Source organism: Podarcis filfolensis (assembly GCF_964270895.1).
Source record: "Podarcis filfolensis genome assembly, chromosome: 12".
NCBI lineage: Eukaryota > Metazoa > Chordata > Lepidosauria > Squamata > Lacertidae > Podarcis > Podarcis filfolensis.
This window is the reverse complement of record NC_139614.1, coordinates 24,346,606-24,370,934: the sequence shown is the minus strand read 5'-3', so window position 1 is coordinate 24,370,934 and position 24,329 is coordinate 24,346,606. Positions and strand designations below refer to the sequence as shown.

Genomic DNA, 24,329 nt, shown 5'->3' with positions numbered 1-24,329 from the left:
TCTTTTGCCATCTTCATGGTGGCTCTCTGGTATTAAACAAGGCAGTGTAGCACCTAAGTATCCTCTGTGGTGTAGTGGTTAAGAGCGGTAGATTCGTAATCTGGTGAACCAGGTTCACATCCCCACTCCTCCACATGCAGCTGCTGGGTGACCTTGGGCCAGTCACACTTCTCTGAAGTCTCTCAGCCCCACTCACCTCACAGAGTGTTTGTTGTGGGGGAGGAAGGGAAAGGAGAATGTTAGCCGCTTTGAGACTCCTTCGGGTAGTGATAAAGCAGGATATCAAATCCAAACTCCTCCTCCTCCTCCTCCTCCTCCTCCTCCTCCTCCTCTTCTTCTTCTTCTTCTTCTTCTTCTTCTTCTTCTTCTTCTTCTTCTTCTTCTTCTTCTTCTTCTGCGTTCCCTAAGGGCTCCTCTCATATTATGTAAGGAGCTGTACACCTTGTCACATGGAAGGAAAATAAATTTGTTGTAGAAAATGAGAAATACTGTATTTTGACATTAGACCTCTTGGCGGTCTATAATGCCTTGGACATTTGTGAAGTATATTAGCTCCAGTAATTCTTGCTGCTAGGTGGCACTGATTCCATTATATAAAAAAAACTTTTCCAAATATACTCCTGATCCTTTAACCACTATCTGGAGAGCAGAAATGGTATCCAAAGAACCAGGAGCTGGTCATCCCTGAACATCTGTAGGAATTAACAACTTGGTGTAAGATAAACAGCTACACCCTCTGTGAAAGGTGCAAGATTGCTCCAGAAATGCCTGAGAGGCAAAAGGCCATTGCATCTAAGCAAAGCTGTTAAAAATCCCAGTGGATGTAGAAAGTGAGAGGCATGAGTCATAAGCACATGAGCTGGAGGGAGGGAAAGGAAAGCCAAAGACACAAAATCATGCATCTCTCCTTAATGCCATCACATGATGAGCCCTGGGGCTTTAATTTAATCAGAAGGGAGGAGGGCAGCAGGCAAACTTTATTCCCAGTTCTGCTCTGAAGAGGTTTGGAGAAACAGCAGGCTGATCCATGCAAGTTCTGCACTTGTGAGTCCAGCTGTGCATTTCCAGTTATGAAGGGGGCCTGCCTCTTCTTCCTCCTTGGATACCTGCTTGCGGCTGAAGGAGTTCAATCTGCTGTGGCCACCAGACGTGAGTGCCTTGCTCCCCTTCTCTATGCTCCCTAGTACAGCAAAAATATTACTCCCAATAGCACTGTTCTTACATCTTTAAGAACAGGTTGATCTGTAGGAATAGCAAGTGAAGCCCAGAGGTAAGTTGAAGCATCCAGATCAAGATGCTAGCAGCACACGGTCAAGGGTCAGGGCGAATGGGGGCATCACCCATTTGCAGAGATGGAGTTTTCGGAAAGATGGTGATGCTTTCACCATCACTAGACCTGAGCTATACCCACCTACTTGGGGGTATCAATGAGCTCAGTGTGGTTACTTCTGAGAGGGTAAGTATAGGACTGAACAATTGCATTCCATATTCAAGATCACTTAGTCCAGATTAGAGTGGCTGGGGGAACCCAACCAGATGGGCGAGGTATAAATTACAAAAATAATTGTTGTTTTTGTTGTTTTTAACCTCTATTAATTTTAATCAATTACTCTGGGTAATGAGAATTTCCCCTTCCTTTCCAATGCTTTCTTACAGGGGGGAAGGGGTTCTGATTCATACTTTTGAATTTGGAATACAGGAGGGGAATTAACCCTTCTGAATTAATTAACATGGAGTGTGAAGTCTGCATGTGGCGTGAGCACGATTTTATTTCTGAAACTGCGCTCTCCAGACTTCATCAAACGTTGCTGGACTGGATAAGTGATGGCATTTTGGTTGGTTGCAGACCTATACACTGCATACCAACTCCCTCTGCCTCCTGTAGCAACAGAGCTTGAGGGAGACAACGCTTCTCTTGACTCCTCCATAGGATACGGTGGTGTTGCCATCTTTCTTTCCAGAGGGGCTCCAGTGGACCCCTCACTCGGTGATGTCCCTTAAGGACTGATTGCATACTACATACTCATGCATGTAACCACTTGTTTTTATTCTTGATGTAGTTCAGCCATTTACAGAATCATAAAACTGTAGAATTGGAAGGACTCTGAGGATCATCTATCCCAACCCCTGACAATGTAGGAATGTGCAGCTGTCCCATATGGGGATCGATCCTGCAACCTTGGCATTATCAGCACCATGCTTTAGCCAGCTGAGTTATCCAGGCATGCTGCTTAATGCTATCCTTTCTAAGCAGCATATTATAAGGTTGCCAAAAGGGATACCACTTATATAAAGTCATGCCCCAGCAGCATTCTTCTGAAAAATGAAAAAAATAAAGAAAGAAAGGAGGAGGATGTTAAAATAGCAGAGGGGTTGCACTGCTTTTTCCACTCCAGTTTCTCCCCCTGCCCCAATGTGTGAGGGTGCAAGCACACACTTTGAACTTGGAGTAGGGAGTATCTCTTGGGGAGCAAATTTTGTATCTGTGAAATTGGAAGTGGGGAGAAAGTAGAGCAGCCCCCTCTCCTGCCACTTCTGCTTTAAAACAATTGTTGGGGCATTGTTGCACACCTTAGTCCCTAACATGTCACTTGCCCCTTAGGGATATGGATGAGTGGAAGAAAGATTTGGGCAAGCTCTGCGCAAAAATTACAGCCATAGTTAATATAGGAGCGCAGGGATGATATGACTTCAAATTTCCTTCTCTGTCAACCCCACCTCTCATGTTCAGAGTTGATTTCATCGCTTGTCTGGCCCTGATAAGAGAGACTGGGGAGTTATCAGCACTTTAGTGTTTTAATATGAATGCAGGGCCTATAGGAACAAGATACAGCTTTGCATGGTGCAAGAGCAAACATCATTTTCCTCTTTCTATGTGTGCTGCACATGTGGAGCTCAGGATATGGAGAAGGGCTCAGTGGTAGAGGATCTGCTTTGTATGCTTTGCATCCAGGTTCAATCCCAGGGATCTCAAGGCAGGGCTGAGAGATTCCCCTCTCTGAAACCCAGTCACTGTAGACAGTAGGGAGGTAGATGAGCCTGTGGTCTGACTCAGTATAAAGCTGCTTTTCTATTCTCAAAACCTAGGGTATTATTAAGCATGCAATGTGAGCATATTGGAAAATCGACATGAGCTGGGTGCTCTGTGCCCTGCAGGTCTTATTGGTGCCAGTGACACCAATTCAGCTCTCTTCTGGGGCATACAGAAGCCATGGGGAAGGGGGAATCTCAACTTGGGACCATGACCAGGACAGAGTTCAATCCTTTTGTCCACACCATGGTCCCAGTGTGGGTTGATCTCTCCTGTGGTTGCTATTGATAAAAAAAAACACTCCACTACATAGCCACATATGAAGCTTCCAGATCCTGGATCAGACCATTGGCTCATCTAGTTTAGTGTTGTTTACATTGACTGCCAGCAGCTCTCTTGGGTTTCAGACTGGGTCCTATCCCAGCCCTACCTAGAGATTCTGGGGATTAAAACCAGGACCTTCTGCAGTCAAAGAAGATGCTCTCCAACTGAGCTACAGCCCTTTCCCCAAGGTGAACAGGAGGGGATTGTGAATGTGCATATGGGTTGTGCACGCTGAATGCCACGCCTAGTTTGACCATCAGATGTGCAGGAGGAACGTGCTCAAAACTTCTGCAAAATCTATATGCTCCTCCTGTGTCCTTTGAAACCTTGAACGCCAAATGATTCCTATCTCTCTGAACTGAACTGAGCTGTGTTGAGGGAGCACAAAGAGCTCTTAAGTTTGATGTTTTCTCTCAAAGGGCAGCCCATATGCTTGGAGCAGAGAGGCGAGTCCAGGAGGGCGAGAATAGTTCTCAGCCCAGCCTCAGTTCTAGGATTGCTTAGTTTGACGATCATGAGATCAATCAGACTTTCTTCCAGGAAAGAGATAAAGGGCTGGGCTTATGAGTTGCAAGCTCAAGATCACTTGACACAGTTGGGGTGTCTGCTACCTCCCACTCTCCGTCTTACAACCCTTAGCCACATCTCTCTCTCTCTCTCTCTCTCTCTCTCTCTCTCTCCCTCTCCCTCTCTTGCCCACACACTGATATATACAACCATCTAGGCTGATGCCGCATTCTAAAGAACTTGAAACCATGCGTAGCACTTTTTAAAATTCTATTTTAAGGTTGGCCTACTAGAGCTTGACCTACTTTCTTTTCATGGCCCAACATGGCCGCCATGACTTCTTGTATGACGCAGACTGTTCTCCAATTATGGATTTCACTAGGGGCTGCCACACAGGATGCATGCATGGGGTTCTTAGTCCTGGGCCTGGGGGTCTTGTAAGGTGTAGGGGAGCACCACGCCTCTGTAAATCATGAGCCAGGTGTGAGTTGGCACATTGCTGCCAATGAGATGTCAAAGCCAGGCTAGCTAAGTAAAAATATGATTATAAATGAATAAATAAATTCCCGACCATTCCAGTTGGGGAAGTGATTCTAATCCACATTAGTGATTGTGAATACAAAACCAAGTGGAATGGCAATTGCTTCAGGTGAAAATAATTTGGAGTTACGCATTGCATAGAGTCAGAACTTGCAACCCTTTCTGAACTAGTCACCGTAATGTTGGCTGTTTTGATGAACAAAGTCTCTCTTCATCTGGTAGCAATTTATTCTTGCTCTTTCATAACAAGGGGGAAAAACTGTCATAGGCATTCTTTCCTTGTTGTTGAGGCTGACACAAATGTGATCACTGTACGAAGTGTCTTGAAGTTCGCTAGAAATGAGCACAATCTTTAAAGGAATTTTTCTACGGCACTCATCCACTAGGCCAGATGATGTGATTAACAATAAGCGATATTTTTATACCAGTAAAGTAAAAAATCCTATTATTTAACTCTTATGCATTTTTCAAGTGGGGGGTGGGGGGTAATGAAGTCTCAGTCTCTATGAAGTGGTGGAGAAGTGGAGTTCAGACAGCCTTGAGCTAGTGATTTGGTAAGTTACCGTATATGTGGAAACTCAGTGGGGAAAATGTAAGCACAAAATTCTACACCCCTCACAAAAGGCTTGCTTTTGGACTGCCCTTAGGGAGGTATTTAATAATACTAGCCCTGCTCAGAGTTGACACATTGAAAGTAATAGACATGACTAACACAGGTTAATTAATTTCAATAAGTCTACTCTGAATAGGACATCATAGCATATAATCCTTAAGGACCAACATGAAGCAGAAACATTTTGTGAAGTCTCCACAAATAAATCAGTGATGTATGTCACCACCATTGATTCCAGGGGCACATGCTTGTTTAAACCTTTATCACAGGGAAAGTTTTTTTGGCCTGGTGGGACAGATATTTATCTCCCCCCACACCCCATGGGCCAACTTTGGCAGCTGGGGGTCCCACCAACCTATCACAATCAATCAATTTGGTAGGGAATTTGTTTCACCTTTGCATTCCTCACAGGAAAGGTACTGATGAAGCTGTTCCGTCCACAACTCCCCACACATCAGCTGATGAGTTTAGACTTCAATTCTGCTTTCTGCAGGGGGCTCCTCCATCAGCACATTCCCCGAACAGAAGGAACTGGCAAAGCAGCACCAACTCTACCCCGTGACCATTAGGTGATGTCACCCAGTGACATCGGATGATGGATGGGTGGGCAAGGGGAAGTGTCCTTGCAGGCCAGATTGGTGGGCCAAGGTTGGCTCATATGCTAGAGGTGCCCCATTCCCCATTTAGAAGAACCAAAGAATCACTAGGTCGTAAGAACTTCCCACATTTTAAGTTTAGCACCAAATTGTATCAGAAGCTCTGGAAGTTAAAAACATCTACCAAAAGCTTTTACAATAATGGGAACTTTTTGAAACCTGAATGAAAATGCAAAGCAGTTGAGCGGAAGGCAGGAACATGCAGCAATCACATCATATGATGCGTGATTATGATCTTCCACAAGGTGTAGCCTTAAAAATGTCCTGGCTCCTGGCTCAGATTCTACTTTTAACAAGTGTGTTCTTGCTCCACTGCAACGCACAATTAAGGCAGGCTGTTGATTAATTAAGCCATCTCGAGTAACATGACAGGTAAGTCATTCCTTAAAGACCTGTGGCAGGGATGTGAAAAGGATTTCTCAACTCTTTACCAGCCCTGCTCACACGAAGAAAGATTTTTTTATTTATTTCTTTGCACAGAAAGGTCTGTTCCATCCTTCTTGCGCCTATGCACTACTCAGAGGGGCTTATGGCAATTTAAAATGAAACCAAACCAGAGGATATGCACTGGCACCCCTGCAAACTCACCACTTTGTGATTGTGGCGCATGTAAACATTACATTGCGAGCAAAGGTTACAAGGAGAGTTTGTGGCATGGTATGAGAACCTGATGGCTCAGTTTGTTCAGTCATGGTGCTGATAGTACCAAGGTTGTGGGTTCAATCCCCGTATGGGACAGCTGCATATTCCTGTATTGCAGGGGGCTGGACTAAATGATCTTCAGGGTCCCTTCCAACTCTACAATTCTATGAATGTGAGCTGCTGCTGTGCTTCCTATGATTTCACTCATCGCAGTTATGTAAACATGGACACGTGTCAAACATGCATTCTTTAAACTTCTAAATATAATTTTGTAATGTTCCTTCAAACATCCAGCTGCAAACGGTTTGCATGCAACTGTTACTCATTTACAACCCCCCAAAAACATTTTTAGAGTGTTCTTGAGAAAGCAAAGATGAGCATTATAGAATGTTCATTCATTCGCCTCTGCATTTATAAAAGTCCCTTTTAGCCTTTTTAGGCAAAGGAAAAACCTCAGAGAGTCATAGCTTAGACATGTGCTTTCTTCGCAATGTTTTGTTATGGGGCTTGCCTTGGCAGTTCAGTGTATGTCAAATAAGTCAAAGGGACTGTGCTAACACTTTCTCCCTTGTTAACCCTTCGTTCTAGAATTTCGAGATGTGATGAGTCGAGGAAGGGCACCTTCTCACGCCAAGTTCCATAGGGGGATAAGCAGCTGGTCCTCCGATCACAACAACTGGAATGACAAGCTTTACCCATATTGGGAAGAAGGAGATCCCAGATGGAAAGACTGCTGGAAAGGTAAAACATGAAAGATCAGTCTGGCTCAATGGGAGGAGATGCAGGGTCAGTATGTAATAAGGTTGATGACACATTGCAAATAGGAACAAGGTCAGAACGGTGTTTTTGTTCTGCATTTAAAATGGCTCTTATTTTTATGCCAACACTTAGGAATATAGGAAGCTGCCTCAGAACTTTTCAGCTTTAAAACCTGTTTGTATTTGTGAAAATATTATTTATTGTCATTTCTGAATTATTTGGTCTCTTAGCTTAATAGTGGTGTTTCCCCATCCATTTTTGGTGCCATATGCAATTGCTTTCTTTAATTTTCTGAATATTTTTTAGACTTCCCAGTGGGTTAACAATCTAGTCCTCTTCATAGGGAACTTGAGAATTGTAGCTTTGTGAGGGAAATTGGGGTCTCCTAACAGCTCTCAGCACCCTTAGCAAGCTACAACCTTGATTTCTGAAAGGAGCCAGACTTGAGTGCTGACAGATCTGTCCAGGGAGCGACTTTAGAACAGGGGAGCACAAATGAAAAAGACCTCTGACAATTAGTGAATCAGACTGAATTTTTTGGGAGAGACTGAGCAAACTCTATCACTCTCATTTGAAATGAAAGTATAAGTTGTTGTGTTGGACCTTCTTTGCCAACCAAGTTTGTGCAGCGACATGGGGTGATGGAATAAAAACTTGCCCGCAATATCTTTGCTTACTATATTTTTCAATAATAATCAAACAACTGCAAAACACCCCTTCTCACCACCGTTCCTCAACAGCATTCCATAACAGTATTCCTATAAAAGTAGACACTACACCACTTAATCAACTTACATACAGTTTTCAAATAATCAATTACACTATCACATCTCTGTATTCGGTGCAGCAGGTAAACTCCCTCTGCTAATTAGTTAAATTGTTAAGATACCACAGGTGTGCTGAATTGTCAAGAGCTCACAGATGTGCTGCTATGCAGGTTATAATTACAAACACACCTCTGAGTAGCACCATCAACCACATCAATATTAAGAAAACCCAACAATTTGATGCCATGCAAAATATAAAAACAATGCATACACATATACATGTTGTGTTTGCGGTTATTATTAGTAGACTGCATCTATATGTGGTGGTCATGTTCTATTATCCAAACATTTTGGATCCATTCAGAGACATTGGAGGTATTAAGAGAATAATGAGATGCAAGTGTTCCTTAGGTCTTTAAATAATGCTGTTAGAAAAATAGTTATCTGAGCATATTGAAATCATATTGCTCAATAGTTTCAGACTAACACCTGCAAAATTGATTATTGCAAAAGACGCAATAAATGCAAGACACCTACATGCAGATAACAGATAAGTGGAGGCTGGCAATTAACATAACAAAACAAACTGCAGTGCAACTGAATTCTAAACCTGTGACATTATGCTGCTTTATTTGAATATAAATTAATGCAATTAAAAAACATTCTGGAAAAGGGGGGGGGAGTCTGTTCCATGTTACAGTGTAGTTTTGAAGATCACCAATGAATAAGAAATGTTTTGGAAATATCCTACATAATGTACAGGGTTGCCTATGAGGATAAAATGGAGTGGGGGTGCGGGGAGAAAACATTGCATGCTACTGTACTTTGAAATCCTATATGAAACGCGAGATATAACCGGAAGTGATAAACAAACGCATCTTGACTTCCTCAGGGGGACGGGTTGTGGCCAGTCTGACCAGTGACAGTCCAGCTCTGGTGGGATCCAATGTGTCTTTTAATGTGATCCTCAAGTTTCCCAGATGTCAAAGAGAAGATAATGACAGCAATATAATATACGATCAACACTGCATCAACGGCAAGTAATGAAAGTACCTGCATATGCTAGGAGCGTGAATGGTTCTCAAGCTTTGCCCTGCGTCTTGTATCTGTACACTTTCAAAAATTCTATTCTGTACAAAAAAAGCAAAGTGACAGAGCCTCTGTGGCTCGGTGGTGGTCCTGATGGGACTCATAGAGATTTACGGACATTGTGCTTTGACTCCAGTGGGATGGGAGACCCTGGTGATAGGCAGACATATTCCTGATGTACTAGGAAAGTTCTTTACTTCTCCACCTTTTTCAATTTCTTACATGATACGTGGGATAGCTGACATGATATGTTTGCTGGGAGTGACTTGTGGGACGCACCGCTCATAACAGATGAGATTTCCTTGGTTATAATTATGATGCTTCCTTGAAGTACTGTATTTACTTTACAAAAGTTTGATGGGAGTTTTGTGGCATTGCAAGTCACAAATCCAAGTTCATATAAATGCCAGGTCTCTGTTTTAGTCCATAGACAAGTGCAGTGCTGTCCTACGCATGTTTACTCAGAAATAAGGCCTGCTGTGTTCAGCTACACAGCGGCAGATAAAACGTTTTGAGTGTGTTTTGAGTGCAATATACAATGTGACACTAGGTGGCGGTGGTGAACCTTATGGAAAATTCAATGTATTTTTAAAAACGCTTTTTTAAAAAAGCATTTTCAAAGCGGTTTTTATATGTGTCTAGATTCCACCTGAGTCTTTACTGACTTTGCTGAAAAGGTTGCCTTCTTTTCATTTTTCCTTTCCTTTGCTTCAAGGTTCTTCTGATTATGCAAATCTTCCTGACCTGTATGTTTACAACTGGACTCAGTGGATTGACGATTGTGACGGGCAGAATTGCTCTCATAACAGTAGTCACAATGTGTTTCCAGATGGCAGACCTTTCCCTCGCCACAAAGACTGGAGGAGGAGAAACTTCATCTATGTGTTTCACACTCTCGGTCAGTCCTAAAAATGCACCTTTAGCTTACCGTGTTATTACTAATAATTAGTAGTACTTGTTGCTACTAATAGTATTTGTTACTTCTAATATTAATACTTGTTGCTACTAATAAAATCATAACAATAATTATTTAGCTTTTAAAAAAGACACTTAAGATGCTTTATAAACTTCTTTACATATAAAGAAAGACTTATATGAGATAATGTGATCCTCATGTGAGAGGACAGTCAGTTCAGACTACAGAAGCTGTTTTGTTGACTTTTCTGAATTTTGGAAGTCAGAGACCTTTTTTCAAATGCAGTCTATCCTGAGTGGATTTATAGTTTATAGGAGAACGGCTCAATATGGCAGGCATTTAAACAACTCTGGGAAAGCAGGATATATACAATTATGATATGTGTTTGTAATTAGGAAGTGTTTTGATACTGTGCATTTTAATGGCCATAGGAGTTTCATATTTAAGGTGGGATCGCTGGCTTGAAATGCTCTTTCTGTTTTGTTTTAAAACGTGTCCTTCATATTGTATATGCTGCCTTGGGAAGATGTTTATATTTTGTAAGGTGATCTGCCTATTAAATAATAAGAATAAGAATAGGGTTGTTTCTCATCTGTTTCGATCTTGTTGGTGAGAGATAATAAAGTTATTTTCTAGCTCCCCCTGGTATGTCCTCTTATGCCTTCCATGATATGAGCAGTGATTGTGCAACAGAAAACAATGGGGAGGGATCCTAATTCAGTGGTGGAGCATCCATTTTGCACCTATTGGTAGTCAATGCCAGTATTAGTTTATTCAAGTTTGTACAGTCACTGTGAGACTGTCTTGGGCTTTTAAGTGCAAGTGGATAGAACGTTGATCTTGGATGGAGGGAACCTGTGTCCAAATTCCTTAAATGAGTGACCTTGGTTTAATCTCCATCTCTCCCCTATCTCATCCCAAAGAGTTGTGGAGGTAAAATGGCAAAACCACCACATACATTTCCCTGACCTCTGTGTAATAATGATTAGAACAAATGCAATCCCTTTTTAGAACTGTTTCCGGAAAGTTTTATTGATTTATTTACTAACTTGTGGGAAAGGATAAGTGTGTTTACCTAATCGAGTGAAATGGGTGCCTCTGTTCAAAAGGAAAAAAATTGCAAGCCTGACCAGTTCCACAGCGATAATGCTTTTTTTCATATTTCCCCTTTTTCACAGGCCAGTATTATCAAACGACGGGAGGTTCTTCAGCTATGGTGTCCATCAACACAACAAATATCACACTTGGCAATCAAATTATGGAATTATCAGTTTATAGGCGAAATTATCGATCGTTTCAACCAGTAGCCACAGCAAATGTTGTTTATGTCGTAACAGGTAAGTGGGTAGGTTAAATAAATAATAACTTAGCAAACCTGAACGGTTTAAATAACATAGTACAAGAGTGTTTTAATTGTATTGTGTGCATGTGAACTTTGTATACTACAACAAACACTGGTTTGTGCGAAGACCTCTCCTAAATATGAGAGCTTCGTCGAATTTTGTTACCTCTATGGTTTTTCAGTTCCCAGGGATTACCTATCTTGAGTCCAGCTACAATCTCATCCTTTTGCTTGGCTTCATTTTCTATGCAGATAAAATCCCTTTCTATGTGAACATGACTCAGAAGAATGATCGCAATGCCTCAGACTACATTTTCATCAAGGATATCCCTATTACATTTGATGTCCAGATTCACGATCCTAGCCACTACCTGAACCACTCTGCTATTTCCTACCGCTGGAATTTTGGAGATGGCAGCGGCTTATTTGTTTCCAACAGTTCTGTTCAGATGCACACATATAAACTTCTGGGAAATTTCAGCCTTGACTTGTCTGTCCACGCTCTTATACCTGCCCCTTGTGGACCACCAACACCTCTTCCACCAACACCTCTTCCACCAGGTAAGAGGCCATGGCTCCAGGCTAAGTTGAAAGAAAACAAATGGGTTCATTATATGGAATAGTTGACCAGACAATCTTTCATGATAATAATGAACATACTGATTAACAAAGAATTGTGGCATACTTACGGTGTTTGACTTCTATTTCCTTTCTTACAGGAGTGCTGGAAGGGAATAGTTGAAGTAGGCCATTGGCATTTCAGTGTCCTAGGACAAATGCTTTTAATATATAGTAGTAAGAATACTGAAGCGGCTTCTTTCACTCTCCCTACATTATGCAACACCAGAGCTACAAAAATAAAGTAAAATAATATAAAATAAAATAATGATGATGGTATTGCTTTTGCTGCATTAATTTCTACCTTTCCTCCCAGGAGCTCAAGGCAGTGCACATGGTGCTTTTTATCCACACAAGAAACCCTTGAGCTAGATTAGTCTGAGAGTGAGAGTAAATGTCCCAAGATCAGCCAGTGACCTATGTGGCTTAGTGGGGATTGGAACCTGGGTCTCCCTAGTCCTAGACCAACAGTCTAAACACACTGGCTCTCTGCTTGTAAGTTTACAGACTTCTAAGCTTACAGGGGCTAGATGGAAGTGAAGAAAGAAGAGGAAGAGAGGGTGTATTCAAAACTAGGGACCAGCAAGATATAAAGCTGGGGAAACATGTGAAGAAGTAAGACTTTCAGGATTTTTTAAAGTATGGCAAACTGGACCAAGAGAGATATTGGGGGAGGAATTATAAATAGAAGGTGTAATAAGATATGTAAAAGAATGGATTCATAAAAGCGAAGGACAAGAGGACAAATATTTAGTTTATTAAAAATGTATATTCTGCCCATCACATAAGGTCACAAAGTGGGTTGCACAACATCAAACAATGTACACAATAAATAGAATAATAAATGCATAATTAAATCAGCGTCGCCATAGAGATTATGTTATACATACAAACCTTCTAAATAAGGCAAACTCTTTCTGTTCAGTAAACGGTATATACAAAAAAACTCTGTCGGTCATCCAACTCCCAAGGCCAAAAAAACTAGGTGTAATAAGTGTTTTACTTGCCTTTGCTTAGTTGTGTGAAATACACAAATCCAGTTGATATCTGGCCATAACACGTCTGATTGGAATTTATGGGAGCTAAGCAAGAGTGCAAGACTTGCAGGTGTTCCAGATAAATTCTGCTTGTTATGCTCAAAATGTTTTGCTAAAAGTGCAAATACATTAACTCATTTCCCTTTCCCTTGTTTCAGTAACTACCCCGCTGCCTTCGAATGTAACTCCCAGCTCCTATAGTTTAACAGAGGTGCCAACAGGACAGTCTCCTGTCGAAGGATGCCATATTGCTCGATCTGGACCTTATAAAGCATCTCTCTTCATTGCAGGTATGCATCTACATCCGCAAGGAAATAATGTGGTTTGATAGGTAATAAAGGGAATTCGTTTGAACTTGTGCATGTCATTAAAGTGGCTTTTCTGAAGCTGCTCTTGCTGGCTGGCTACTGTTTCGTTTTGCTCAAGAGACAAATTTCAGAAGAGTACCAATAAAAAATATCAATAGCTGGCAACTAGTGGCAGCTGGCGGGGCAGAAGGACAGGAGGCCAACTGTAGATGGAGCCAGAGCCAAGGACAGGCAGAATGAACCCATTCTGGTTTTATCCCCATCCTCCTCCCTGCTGAGTTATACAGAAGCAACACTAGGACTAAGGAGGAGGAAGGTGTCAGCCAGGACAGCCAGGGAGGTGAGGTCTGGCTGAAGGCAGACTGAGGTTGGTGGGGCAGTGCCCCATTTGTCCTAATGGACCAGTCTCCACTGTTGACAAGATCTTATTTTGCACGCCGGTTCATAGCTGTCAACTTTTCCCTTTGCTTGTGAGGAATCCTATTCGGAATACGGGAATTTCCCTTTAAAAGGGGAAAATGTTGATAGCTATGGTCAGGTTGCATGCAGCAGACATTGTGGGTTGGATCCAAAAATTCCCTTCTGTGAACTGAAGGAGGCCTCTTCTAACAGGAGAGCCTGAGGAAGATTCCTTCTGCCCAACAACAAATCCCACTCACAGGGGGGAATCTTTGAATCCAACTCAATGAAGTAATGTCTTTCAACCTTTTACTAAACATAAAAAGGTAAAGAAGAGTGACTAGTGGGGTGCCACAGGGTTCTGTCTTGGGCCCGGTCTTATTCAACATCTTTATCAATGACTTGGATGATGGACTCAAGGGCATCCTGATCAAATTTGCAGATGACACCAAACTGGGAGGGGTGGCTAACACCCCAGAGGACAGGATCACACTTCAAAACGACCTTGACAGATTAGAGAACTGGGCCAAAACAAACAAGATGAATTTTAACAGGGAGAAATGTAAAGTATTGCACTTGGGCAAAAAAAATGAGAGGCACTTGGGCAAAAAAAATGAGAGGCACAAATACAAGATGGGTGACACCTGGCTTGAGAGCAGTACATGTGAAAAGGATCTACGAGTCTTGGTTGACCGCAAACTTGACATGAGCCAACAGTGTGACGCGGCAGCTAAAAAAGCCAATGCAATTCTGGGCTGCATCAATAGGAGTATAGCATCTAGATCAAGGGAAGTAATAGTGCCACGGTATTCTGCTCTGGTCAGACCTCACCTGGAGTACTGTGTCCAGTTCTGGGTACCACAGTTCAAGAAGGACACTGACAAACTGGAACGTGTCCAGAGGAGGGCAACCAAAATGGTCAAAGGCCTGGAAATGATGCCTTACGAGGAACGGCTAAGGGAGCTGGGCATGTTTAGCCTGGAGAAGAGGAGGTTAAGGGGTGATATGATAGCCATGTTCAAATATATAAAAGGATGTCACATAGAGGAGGGAGAAAGGTTGTTTTCTGCTGCTCCAGAGAAGCGGACACGGAGCGGATCCAAACTACAAGAAAGAAGATTCCACCTAAACATTAGGAAGAACTTCCTGACAGTAAGAGCTGTTCGACAGTGGAATTTGCTGCCAAGGAGTGTGGTGGAGTCTCCTTCTTTGGAGGTCTTTAAGCAGAGGCTTGACAACCATATGTCAGGAGTGCTCTGATGGTGTTTCCTGCTTGGCAGGCGGTTGGACTCGATGGCCCTTGTGGTCTCTTCCAACTCTATGATTCTATGATTCTATGACCCTTGACCATTAGGTCCAGTTGTGGCCAAATCTGGGGTTGCAGCGCTCATCTCGCTTTATTGGCCGAGGGAGCCGGCATACAGCTTCCGGGTCATGTGGCCAGCATGACTAAGCCGCTTCTGGCGAACCAGAGCAGTGCACAGAAATGCTGTTTACCTTCCTGCCAGAGCGGTACCTATTTATCTACTTGCACTTTTGACATGCTTTAGAACTGCTAGGTTGACAGGAGCAGGGACCGAGCAATGGGAGCTGACCCCGTTGCGGGGATTCGAACCGCCGACCTTCCAATCGGCAAGTCCTAGGCTCTGTGGTTTAACCCACAATACTCACCTGCAAATGTTTTCTCTTGATTAGGAGATGGTCTGTGAAGTCTCCCCACCTTTCTTGGGTGTCCCCTATACACACCCGCTGCTCCCACATCTCTGCAATGCTGTTGTCTCATTTTGTGACGTTGATGCAGCTGTTCCTCATCACCTCTCTGGCGGTGTAGTTTTCTCAGGCTAGGAAGTCCTTCTTCCAATGATATTGTTGACAGGCCATTGGTTTCAACAGGACTTGCATCTAATTTAGGAGTGCTTAAGGCTGCAAGCTTAAGCTACCATTCCAAACAGATGGCTACGAAAATCCTGTAGAAGAGATCAGCCGGGAAATATATTAAAGCAGTTGTAAATTCTCAGCACCCACTTTTCAGAATAACTTACTTTGCAATATCTAGCGTAGAAAATTCTAATGTGGTTTGCCTGTGCAGATTTCTGGTTTTCTGCAAATCAAAGGGATTGCAGGTGGGGAAATAAAGTTCAGGAGTACTCTGAAAATAGTTACAAGCATAGCTGGGGAAGAAATTAATGTACGGAGGAACTAGTGGGTGTGCGAAGGGGAGCGGCAGAAACTGATGATAGATCTGCCCACTCCAAAACACTGGAACAAATAGTCTGTGACCCCAAGTGGAGCACTTTGTAGCCCGATTTCCCACAGTTTATTGAATTATCCTTGTATGGTAAGCCTGAATTTACAAGGGGGAAAGCATCTAGACTGGTGTTGTGAGGGTAGCACCATGTGGACTATGCAAATAAAATAGGAACACAAAAAGTTGCAAACACACAGTAAACTCTGGTGCGGACCATCCCAAAGTGTCTGGAGAACTGAGGTGCTTTGAAAATGTTAATTTCAAGAACAGCAGGAATCTAATACAATGGTCAAAATGAAATAAGTTGCAATGCATTTCCACACTCTTTTGAATTGTGTATCCACTATGACAAAATGTAGGTGAGCTCCATTTGCAAGCAGCCTTCAGATCCAATTAAGATCATTCTAAAACAATTAATTCTCTACATTTCCAAATGGGATTTTTTATTTTTTTATTTTTGCTGTCAAAGTTCTTGTCTCAAAAAATTCTGACATTTTGCCAATTTGTTTCTTCGGCCAGAGGGGATCCTTGGGGTCAATATTATCCAAATGACAAGTGTCCAGGTAGCAACTACTCAGGTTGAAAACTCCATGGTTGATTTTGTGGTAACCTGTCAAGGGAGGTAAGTGCTTTCATTAATTCTGATAATTTTCTTCTTGTAAAACTTAGACCATGGAGTACTACAGACATTTAAGTTGTTCCGTTGCAGCAGCGCTCATCTTAGCTCACTGAGCTTCTTGCTGATAAAGTGGTATTGCTGAGGGTGGTCCACGGAGCAGAAGTTCTGGGTCTTTTGTGATAGTCACCAGATCTCTGGCCTCTTTCCCTCTGTGCTTATAGGGCAGTGTTGGTGAGACCCACTCACCATCTTAGTCTCCCAGAGGCATATATAGGGATAAATTAGTATGTACAAATTTTATACAGGTTTGTTTCAGGAGCCCATGCTCCAAGTTCTTAAAACAGCTAACAGTGTCCCTGCTCACATAAAAACCTTGCATCAGGATTTATAAAAAGGCTGGTTCACCAAGGTTTGTGAATTGTTAAATATTACAGAAGACCTTTATTTTCTGTTAGCCTTTGGCGAATAATGCCGCTAGTTTTTACTCCTGAGTTTTGATAGCCTTTGGGTGTTGCTTTCATTTGGTTCCTGATTTTTGTACTTTACTGCTTTTTATTGTGTTGTGTTGGTTTTAAATATATATTTTAAGATAAATCCATCTGAACATAGCTTTCACAGAAAAGCAGAACAGAAATGTGATAAACTTCTGCGAAATGAAAACTGATGAAAAGTCCATAATTTCATCCATCCATCTTTCTTTCTTTCCGTGCCCTAGTCTTCCTACAGATGCCTGCACAATAATTGCTGACCCCACCTGCCAGGTGTTACAGAGCGAGGCATGTGACCCTGTTGACATAGATGAGTGCCTGCTGACCATAAGACGGACCTTTAACGAATCCGGAACCTATTGTGTGAACATTACACTGGGTGATGCAGCGAGCCTGGCTCTCACAAGTACTTTGATATCCATCAATGGAGGTGAGTCCTGACTGAACATCTGCATTCATTTGCAGGCAGCACCTTGTGGCTCATGAAGCGTGGTGGAGCTGTCTCCCAACACTCCTATAGCTGCTGGTTGTCAGGACAGGATGGAGGCATGCGGTAGCAAGATTAGGACTGTGCAGTTGCATTGACAAGAGTGCAGGATTGGTGTCACATGCAGGGCCGGCCCTAACATTGGTCAGGTGGCCCCCTCAGGCAACTAACTGTGGATGCCTGAAAGATCAGGAAATGCTTTGTTATTTAATGTATTATTATTGTCACTATATAACCAAGGAGAGAGAGGTGCTTGTGCGATCTTCAGCCTCAGTGGCCAAAATAAGGAGCTCTGGACAGTTAAGTCCAGTCAAAGGCAACTATGGGGTGTGGCGCTCATGTCACTTCAGGCTGAGGGAGCCGGCGTTTGTCCGCAGACAGCTTTCCAGGTCATGTGGCCAGCATGACAAAACTGCTTCTGGTGCCACGGGACACCGTGACAAGTGCCAGAGCGCAGGGAAATGCCGTTTACGTTCCCGATGCAGCAGTACCTATTTATCTACTCGCGTTGGTATGCTTTTGAACTGCTAGGTTGGCAGGAGCTGGAGCAGAGCAACGGGAACTCACCCGTTGCGCAGATTCGAACTGCCGACTTTCTGATCGGCAAGCCCAAGAGGCTCGGTGGTTTAGACCACAGCGCCACCTACTCCCTACAACTTGGCTGAACTAAGGTACTGTGACTTGGAGGGGGGCACAAAATTATTTGGGCAGCTCTGGAATAAGACAGGCATCATTTCTCCATTCCAACAAATGGAGCAGCTCCCATCAGCTGCAATGATGTCCAGTGTCAGTGGTAGCATCAGGCACATGTAGACTGCCGAGATATTTTATGCCGTAAGGCAGTCTTTGTCAAGGTGGTGCCTTCCAGATGTTTTGAACTACAAATCCCCTCAGCCCCTGCCAGCACCATCATGCTGGCTAAGCTGATGGTAGTTGTAGCCCAAAACATCTGCATGGAACCAGGTTAGCAAAGGCTGCTATAAGAGTACTGACCTCCAAGTTAAGGAGTGTGAACTAACATTATGGCCTTTAACTTTGTCATTCAAGCTGCAGGGTCATTTTCAAGGACAGCAGAAGGAGTTCTGCTCGCTTGCGGTTTCTTGGTGGTGTTTGTTGCTGTTGCGGCTTTTTTCCTTTACAAGTAAGTTGCTTGGCCCAGACCTTAAAAACAGTGTCTTTTTTACGATCTTCAACGCTCTCACCATTTTCAGTGTTCACAAGGAACGTTGACAATACAGATTGACCAGTTATACGATCTGAGGAGAAACCAGTGTTACCTTGGAAGGAGATTCCTGCAAGAGTACTGATTTATTTTGTTTTATCTATGTATAAATTATATCCTGCTCTAAAGCCAATATTGGATCCCATGGCAGCTTGCATTTAAAATGCATAAAGGTACAACATATTAGGGATACATTGTGGTGTGGGCAACACTCTCTTCTTGACCTTGGCAGCTGAGGTCCACCTTCTGGTGGCATTGTGGTATTTGTTGGCACCTAGGGTGTGTGTGTATGTGTGCACAGTGCAGAGGGTGAGCAGAACCTGCCGTGCCAGCAATGCTGCCAGGTGGGCACGCTGGGTGGGGGCAGAGCGCGGAGGGTTCACAGAGCCTACCGCATGGCTCAGCCCTTGCTACTGGAGCCGCACAATGCCACCTGCCCACCTATGCTAGGGGGAGCCTGGTTGATCAACATGGCCCTTGATGGGTGAATCCCTCTGACACTGGCTGGAAGGCCATTCAGCAAGGGGGCCTGGGGTCTGGTGGCGAGGCCAGGCCAGTCTCCAGGGCCCAGAGACTCCTGGCAGCGTGCAGGGTGGGACAGGGATCCCTGCATGCAGGCGCCTGGTTCGTGGCAGCACAAAATTGTGTGCCTTTGGTTCATGCATTGTTTTGAGAAGTATGCATTACCAAAATGAATCCCTCCTCCACTCCTTGTCCTAATCTGACACTGTAACCACTGCATCACATTGGATCGCTTAAAAAAAAAGGTTACAGAACAACAACACCAAATATAATTTTTCTCCTTCATGGTTTATGGAAAGTATTTGCAGAGTAGTTTGTTGTTGGGTGAGAAGCACACCACAAGTCTTTCTAAGCATCAAATAGATTGTTTTATACACACACATTGACCAGTTTATTCCCTGGCAAGAAGTTCTTGCACATGCCATAGAATTTTTCAAAATACTGAACTGGGCAACAACATTTTGGACAGGAGAATAAAGTGGCTTGTTTTGTTTGTTCTCATCCCAGCTACACCACTGGCATAGCAATGCACCATCAAGAGAATACTTTTCAGTAAATTAATTTTGAAAATTCCTTCCAGGAGATATAAAGAATACAAGCCTATTGAAAGAAAAACTGGAGACGAGGCCAGTAACGAAGGACTGAGTGTTTATTTCAACAATGTCAAGGCTGTCCTCTTCCCGGCAAACAATGAGAAACATCCTCTGCTGAAAAATAAGCCAGGAATTGTTTAACTCTTCAGTATAATCACTTATATTTGTATGCATTTGGGGATTTGCATTGAACTGTCATTCAATGGAAGAATACCTAAGTGTTAAAATCAGGATTTATGTGGTAAGCTTGCAGTACAATAGAATGGCTGGTGTTGTGCTGACTTGTCTTAGAAGGTTAAAATGGCATCTCATGGAGAAATTGATCATACATTTTGCTTGCTTATGTTCTTGGATCTGCTATGGTATATTAGCTAATAAATCATTTAAGGTTGATACGGTTTCCTAGACTAGTTACTCCTCCTGAGTATTGCTAAGCGTCTTCTTGGCAGAAAGATTTTCTCCAAAAAAATTAAGCTTAGGCTGAAATCTTAGCAAGTCAAGTCCCACCAAACTTGAGGGAGCTTGCTTTGGGGTAAACATGCAGAGGATCATGCTATTAAATGGGAATTTCCCCAGTTCCCTAATTAGTGATAATGTGGCTGCTTTGAAAATTATAATAGGTACCTAAGAAATGATCAGCATGTAGCATCACCTTACCCCAATGGCTTCAGATGAATAGTAGACATACCCAATATACTCTCCACCAGTTGAGCAACTTGCAGTTACATGACTGCTCTTGGTTCTGTTTCCTCGGCCTACTATATTCCTTATACTTGAGATACATGAGAGCAGGATCTTCATTCTGCACCCAAAGGAGCAGTAGGCAATGTGCACTGAAATATCCATGGCTCTGCTCCCTTGGGATGTCTTTGTGTGGGTCTGTTTTTGAGTAGTCTACATATTCCTAAGACTTCAGGCCACACTAGTCTCCACTTCTCTGCTCAGCAGAATATGCCATGTGGTGTTGACATGGAGTGGTCCATGGTGTGTGTTTTTTAACTAGACAGCTTCCCTGAACACCTATGGTTTCATAGCAAAGCACTTAGCGGAAAGTGTGAGAAGTTCTCTTAGAAATGCGCCCTAGCACAAAGATATATTTGCACAATTACAGTCTCGAACAAGAGGACAAAGCAAGGCTTCCCTGGTGCTGCTTGCTTTTATGCAATAATTATGTTATGCTATCTATCAAGCTGGAAAACTCACACTGGCACACAGGACAAGTTGATTCTAGTACTACATAATCTGAGTTTAGCAATGCTGTAAACTTTGGAAATACGCAGACTTTGAAAATAAGCAATATATTTGGCTGAAAACTGCGGCAAGGAGGGTAGCACAACAGGCACAGTAGGATTTATGAAATACTGTTATGCAATATGCCATTTATAATGCAGGAAGTTCTGAAGCCAACCATATAAATTTATATGGTTGGCTTCAGACCTTTCTGCAACTTACAGCTTATTCCACTAAAGAAAATTATGTGGAACTATCTGCCTGCCTTTCTGGAAAATGCACAAAGGGTTTTTGATTAAATCTGTTCAGTATAAATCTGCTTTATTTTGATCTGCAGTTATTTGGCTGCTTAGGTATCTGCCTGATCCTGCAGATTGTGTAGAATACTTTGCTCCACTCATGTCCACACAGGGCTGCTGAAGACATTTTATATCTGAGGCCAAGCCCTCCTCTCAACTACTAGGATGAAGGGAGCACACAAAGGTTGTTGATGGATTTGGGAACTTCATGACAGAAGGAAGGGGGAAAGCCTTTTCTTTATACCTTTGTCTGCTTCCCCTCTTCTCATTGAGATGGGACAGGGAGGAAGAAAGGAGGACCAAAAATATGAGTCCTTTGCTCCTTCCCTTTCCCATCTCACAATTTTTCCAGGTGTTAAAAACATGGCAATAGCACCCAGAGTTGGAGGCAATCACTTTGCACTGCCTCACAGCACCTGTTCCCAACCAGTTTAATCTTTGCAGTGGTGTTTATGACATAGGCAAGGTAGTGTCCTCTTTGATAGCGATGTTTTCCCTGCAGGAATAGGCACAGTGAGCTCTAGATGCAAAGAAGCACAGTTCTCCTGTAACTTTAATAACGGTGTAGTTATCATGGCACTGTGGATGTTATGTGATCTTAAGAGTATAGTCATGCAGGCAATTTAAGGTTAACAATGGTGTATTAATGTTTTCATCCCACACAAATGCTGTTTTGCAGCACATGACTGGTATGCCACCACACTGGTGTAAACATTTTTTACTAACTAGTAGGTGCAGCATAGTGGCAAGAGACTGAGCTGTGAATCTGGAAGACCCTAGTTTGCACCATCTCTCTTTTGCAATGAACTCATTAAGTGGCTTGAAGCAATATAGTGGCTTACAAGGTTGTTGTTCAAAATGCAGCTAGATAATGCATGCTAAATGCTTTTGAAGACTTGAACACGTGCTATAGAAGTGTTAAGTACTACTGCTCCTAAATTACTAATGGCACGGAACTGGAATGCTGGAGGAATGTTTACCTGAATGTTGTTCAATAAATCTGCAGTATTGCAAAGGACAGTTTAGCTGTGTAAAGTCTGCATGACCCAATGGTGGTTCTAAACAGAGGTAGCTCCACTGAAATTAAAATGTAACATATAGTGCACGCCTATATATGTCTGCTCAGATCAGAAGTCCCACTTAGTTAAATGGGGCATACTCCCTGGTAAGTGTGCAGTCTTAATATAGTATGATGGGTCTACAAGCTTTACAGGATAAGTATATTTTAAAGGTTTGGAAGTATGAATTAGTATTATCAACTTTTATTTTTCTATCTTTTACAAGTGCACATACTTTTATACAAAAGGCTAGGAAGAGGAGGAACTGTAAATGATTATAGTTTTAATGTCATGGAAGAAATTGTAAGTTGAATGCGTCTTGCCTTACACTGAAACATCACTATTTCAGTCTGAGACAAGAAACAATAAGAATGATTTGCCCCACTTATTGCAACTCTGTTAAGCTGGAGTAGAAAGCTACACTCTTATAGTTTGGGTTCTGTCTTTTATAACCTACCATTTCCTGGCATGACTTAGAAATGTAGTATGTTTGATATTTTAGTCTATGGAGATCCTTGCAAAATCTTACAGGTTCCTTGCGAAGAGAAAATGTATGTTTTCTGTCTTTTCCTCTTGCAACTCTCAATAAAGGTATTGATTTTATCTAATATATTGTTCTGATTTTATTAAAGTCCTTTGCTATATTTTCCAAGACCAAAATGCTCTATATCAATCCCTGTCTGAAGACAATCTGCTCTTGTGAATTCTTTTGCCTTTCCCCCCACTTCTCAATGGGTAAGAAGTAATATACATATCAAAGGACTTCTATTCTCTACATACGGCCTCTTCATGTGCTACAAATGCAGGAATCTTTTGCCCAATATGGGGCTTGAACTCACAACCCAGAGATTAAGAGTCTTATGCTCTACCAACTGAGCTATGTTGGTCTCAGGTGCCACAGGCCCTGCTCCAGCCTTTTTGTCACTTGACTCCCCTCCCCCCATTAACATAAGGTACCATGCTGCTCACTGCTGCCTGTTCATAGGTTGCTTCCATTGGAAAGATCTCTGATGGGGATGGCAAGGGAAAGTTTGGGATCTGGCTCCTTCTGTGCATTTAACACAATAAAGAAGTGTTGTTAGAGGCCAAAAGAATCAGGGCGATTTTGGTTCCCATATATCAGCTGTGTGTAAACAGGAGTGATGTTAATATTGGACCTCATATCGCTCACACTTACTTATAGACAGGCTATGTCACAGACAGTTGAAACCCTGGCAATGCATTCAATGATTCAGTTCTTTAACTATGTCCCTGCTCAATTCCACACACCCCACATGACGGGCTTAAGAGGGCTATCCCTCTAAAGATACTGGAAATGAATCAGTTGTATGAGGTTTTATCCTCTGTTGGGAGTTGCGTGTGGGTTGACATAATTCAATACAGTGTTAGCATGGTTGGGTTATCATGTCTCTAAAGTGCTTTATGGAAAATTTAAGCCTGAAAATAGTGCTCTGCAAAATGGAAATTTCCTTTTGGATTTTCAAAAATTGTGCACCTGGGTTTTATTACTTTATTCCTTATTCCATTATGACCAGTTAACACCTCAGCCTTGAACATGTGACTTAGTTGTATATAGGTGCATGCTACACCCTAAAAACATGGTCCTTGCGCTCATGTCCTACTCGCAGGCTTCCCATAGGCCTTATGTTGCCCCTGTGAGCTCAGGATGCTGGGCTATATCCAGCAGGGCTCCTCTCACATTTTAGAGCAAGGTATTGGGTGATGACTGGAGACGCCCGAAGATGGCGGCTGTAACAACTTCTCCTTCATGAACCCTCCGGATTACAAACCTTTTATAGTCTTTTTATAGCCTTTTACAGCCGTCTTTTTAGCTGTTTTTAATTGACTTTTAAATCATTTTACCTCTGTTAGAAGTTTTAATCGTTTTACTTCTATGGTTGGCCAATACGTATCAACAAGGATATTCAAACCTTCTGCTGATTAGTAACGCCGCCTTGAAGATTGGGTTATGCTGAGCAGTGGAGGAGGAGTAGCAGAGGAGTTGCGGCCATAAA

At 42.6% G+C, this 24,329-nt stretch overlaps 1 protein-coding gene across 1 annotated transcript; it reads left to right on the top strand.

The window, feature by feature from the left end:
* The first annotated feature begins 924 nt into the window (after positions 1–924).
* GPNMB (glycoprotein nmb) lies at positions 925–22,922 on the top strand. Its single transcript, XM_083578661.1, has 11 exons — positions 925–1,149; positions 6,902–7,054; positions 8,732–8,875; positions 9,644–9,826; positions 11,023–11,181; positions 11,439–11,747; positions 13,000–13,131; positions 16,316–16,418; positions 17,131–17,333; positions 18,438–18,531; positions 19,715–22,922. Exons 1-11 carry the CDS (start codon positions 1,071–1,073, stop codon positions 19,866–19,868), a joined length of 1,713 nt encoding a protein of 570 aa, XP_083434787.1. The 5' UTR covers positions 925–1,070; the 3' UTR covers positions 19,869–22,922.
* Positions 22,923–24,329: the final 1,407 nt, after the last annotated feature.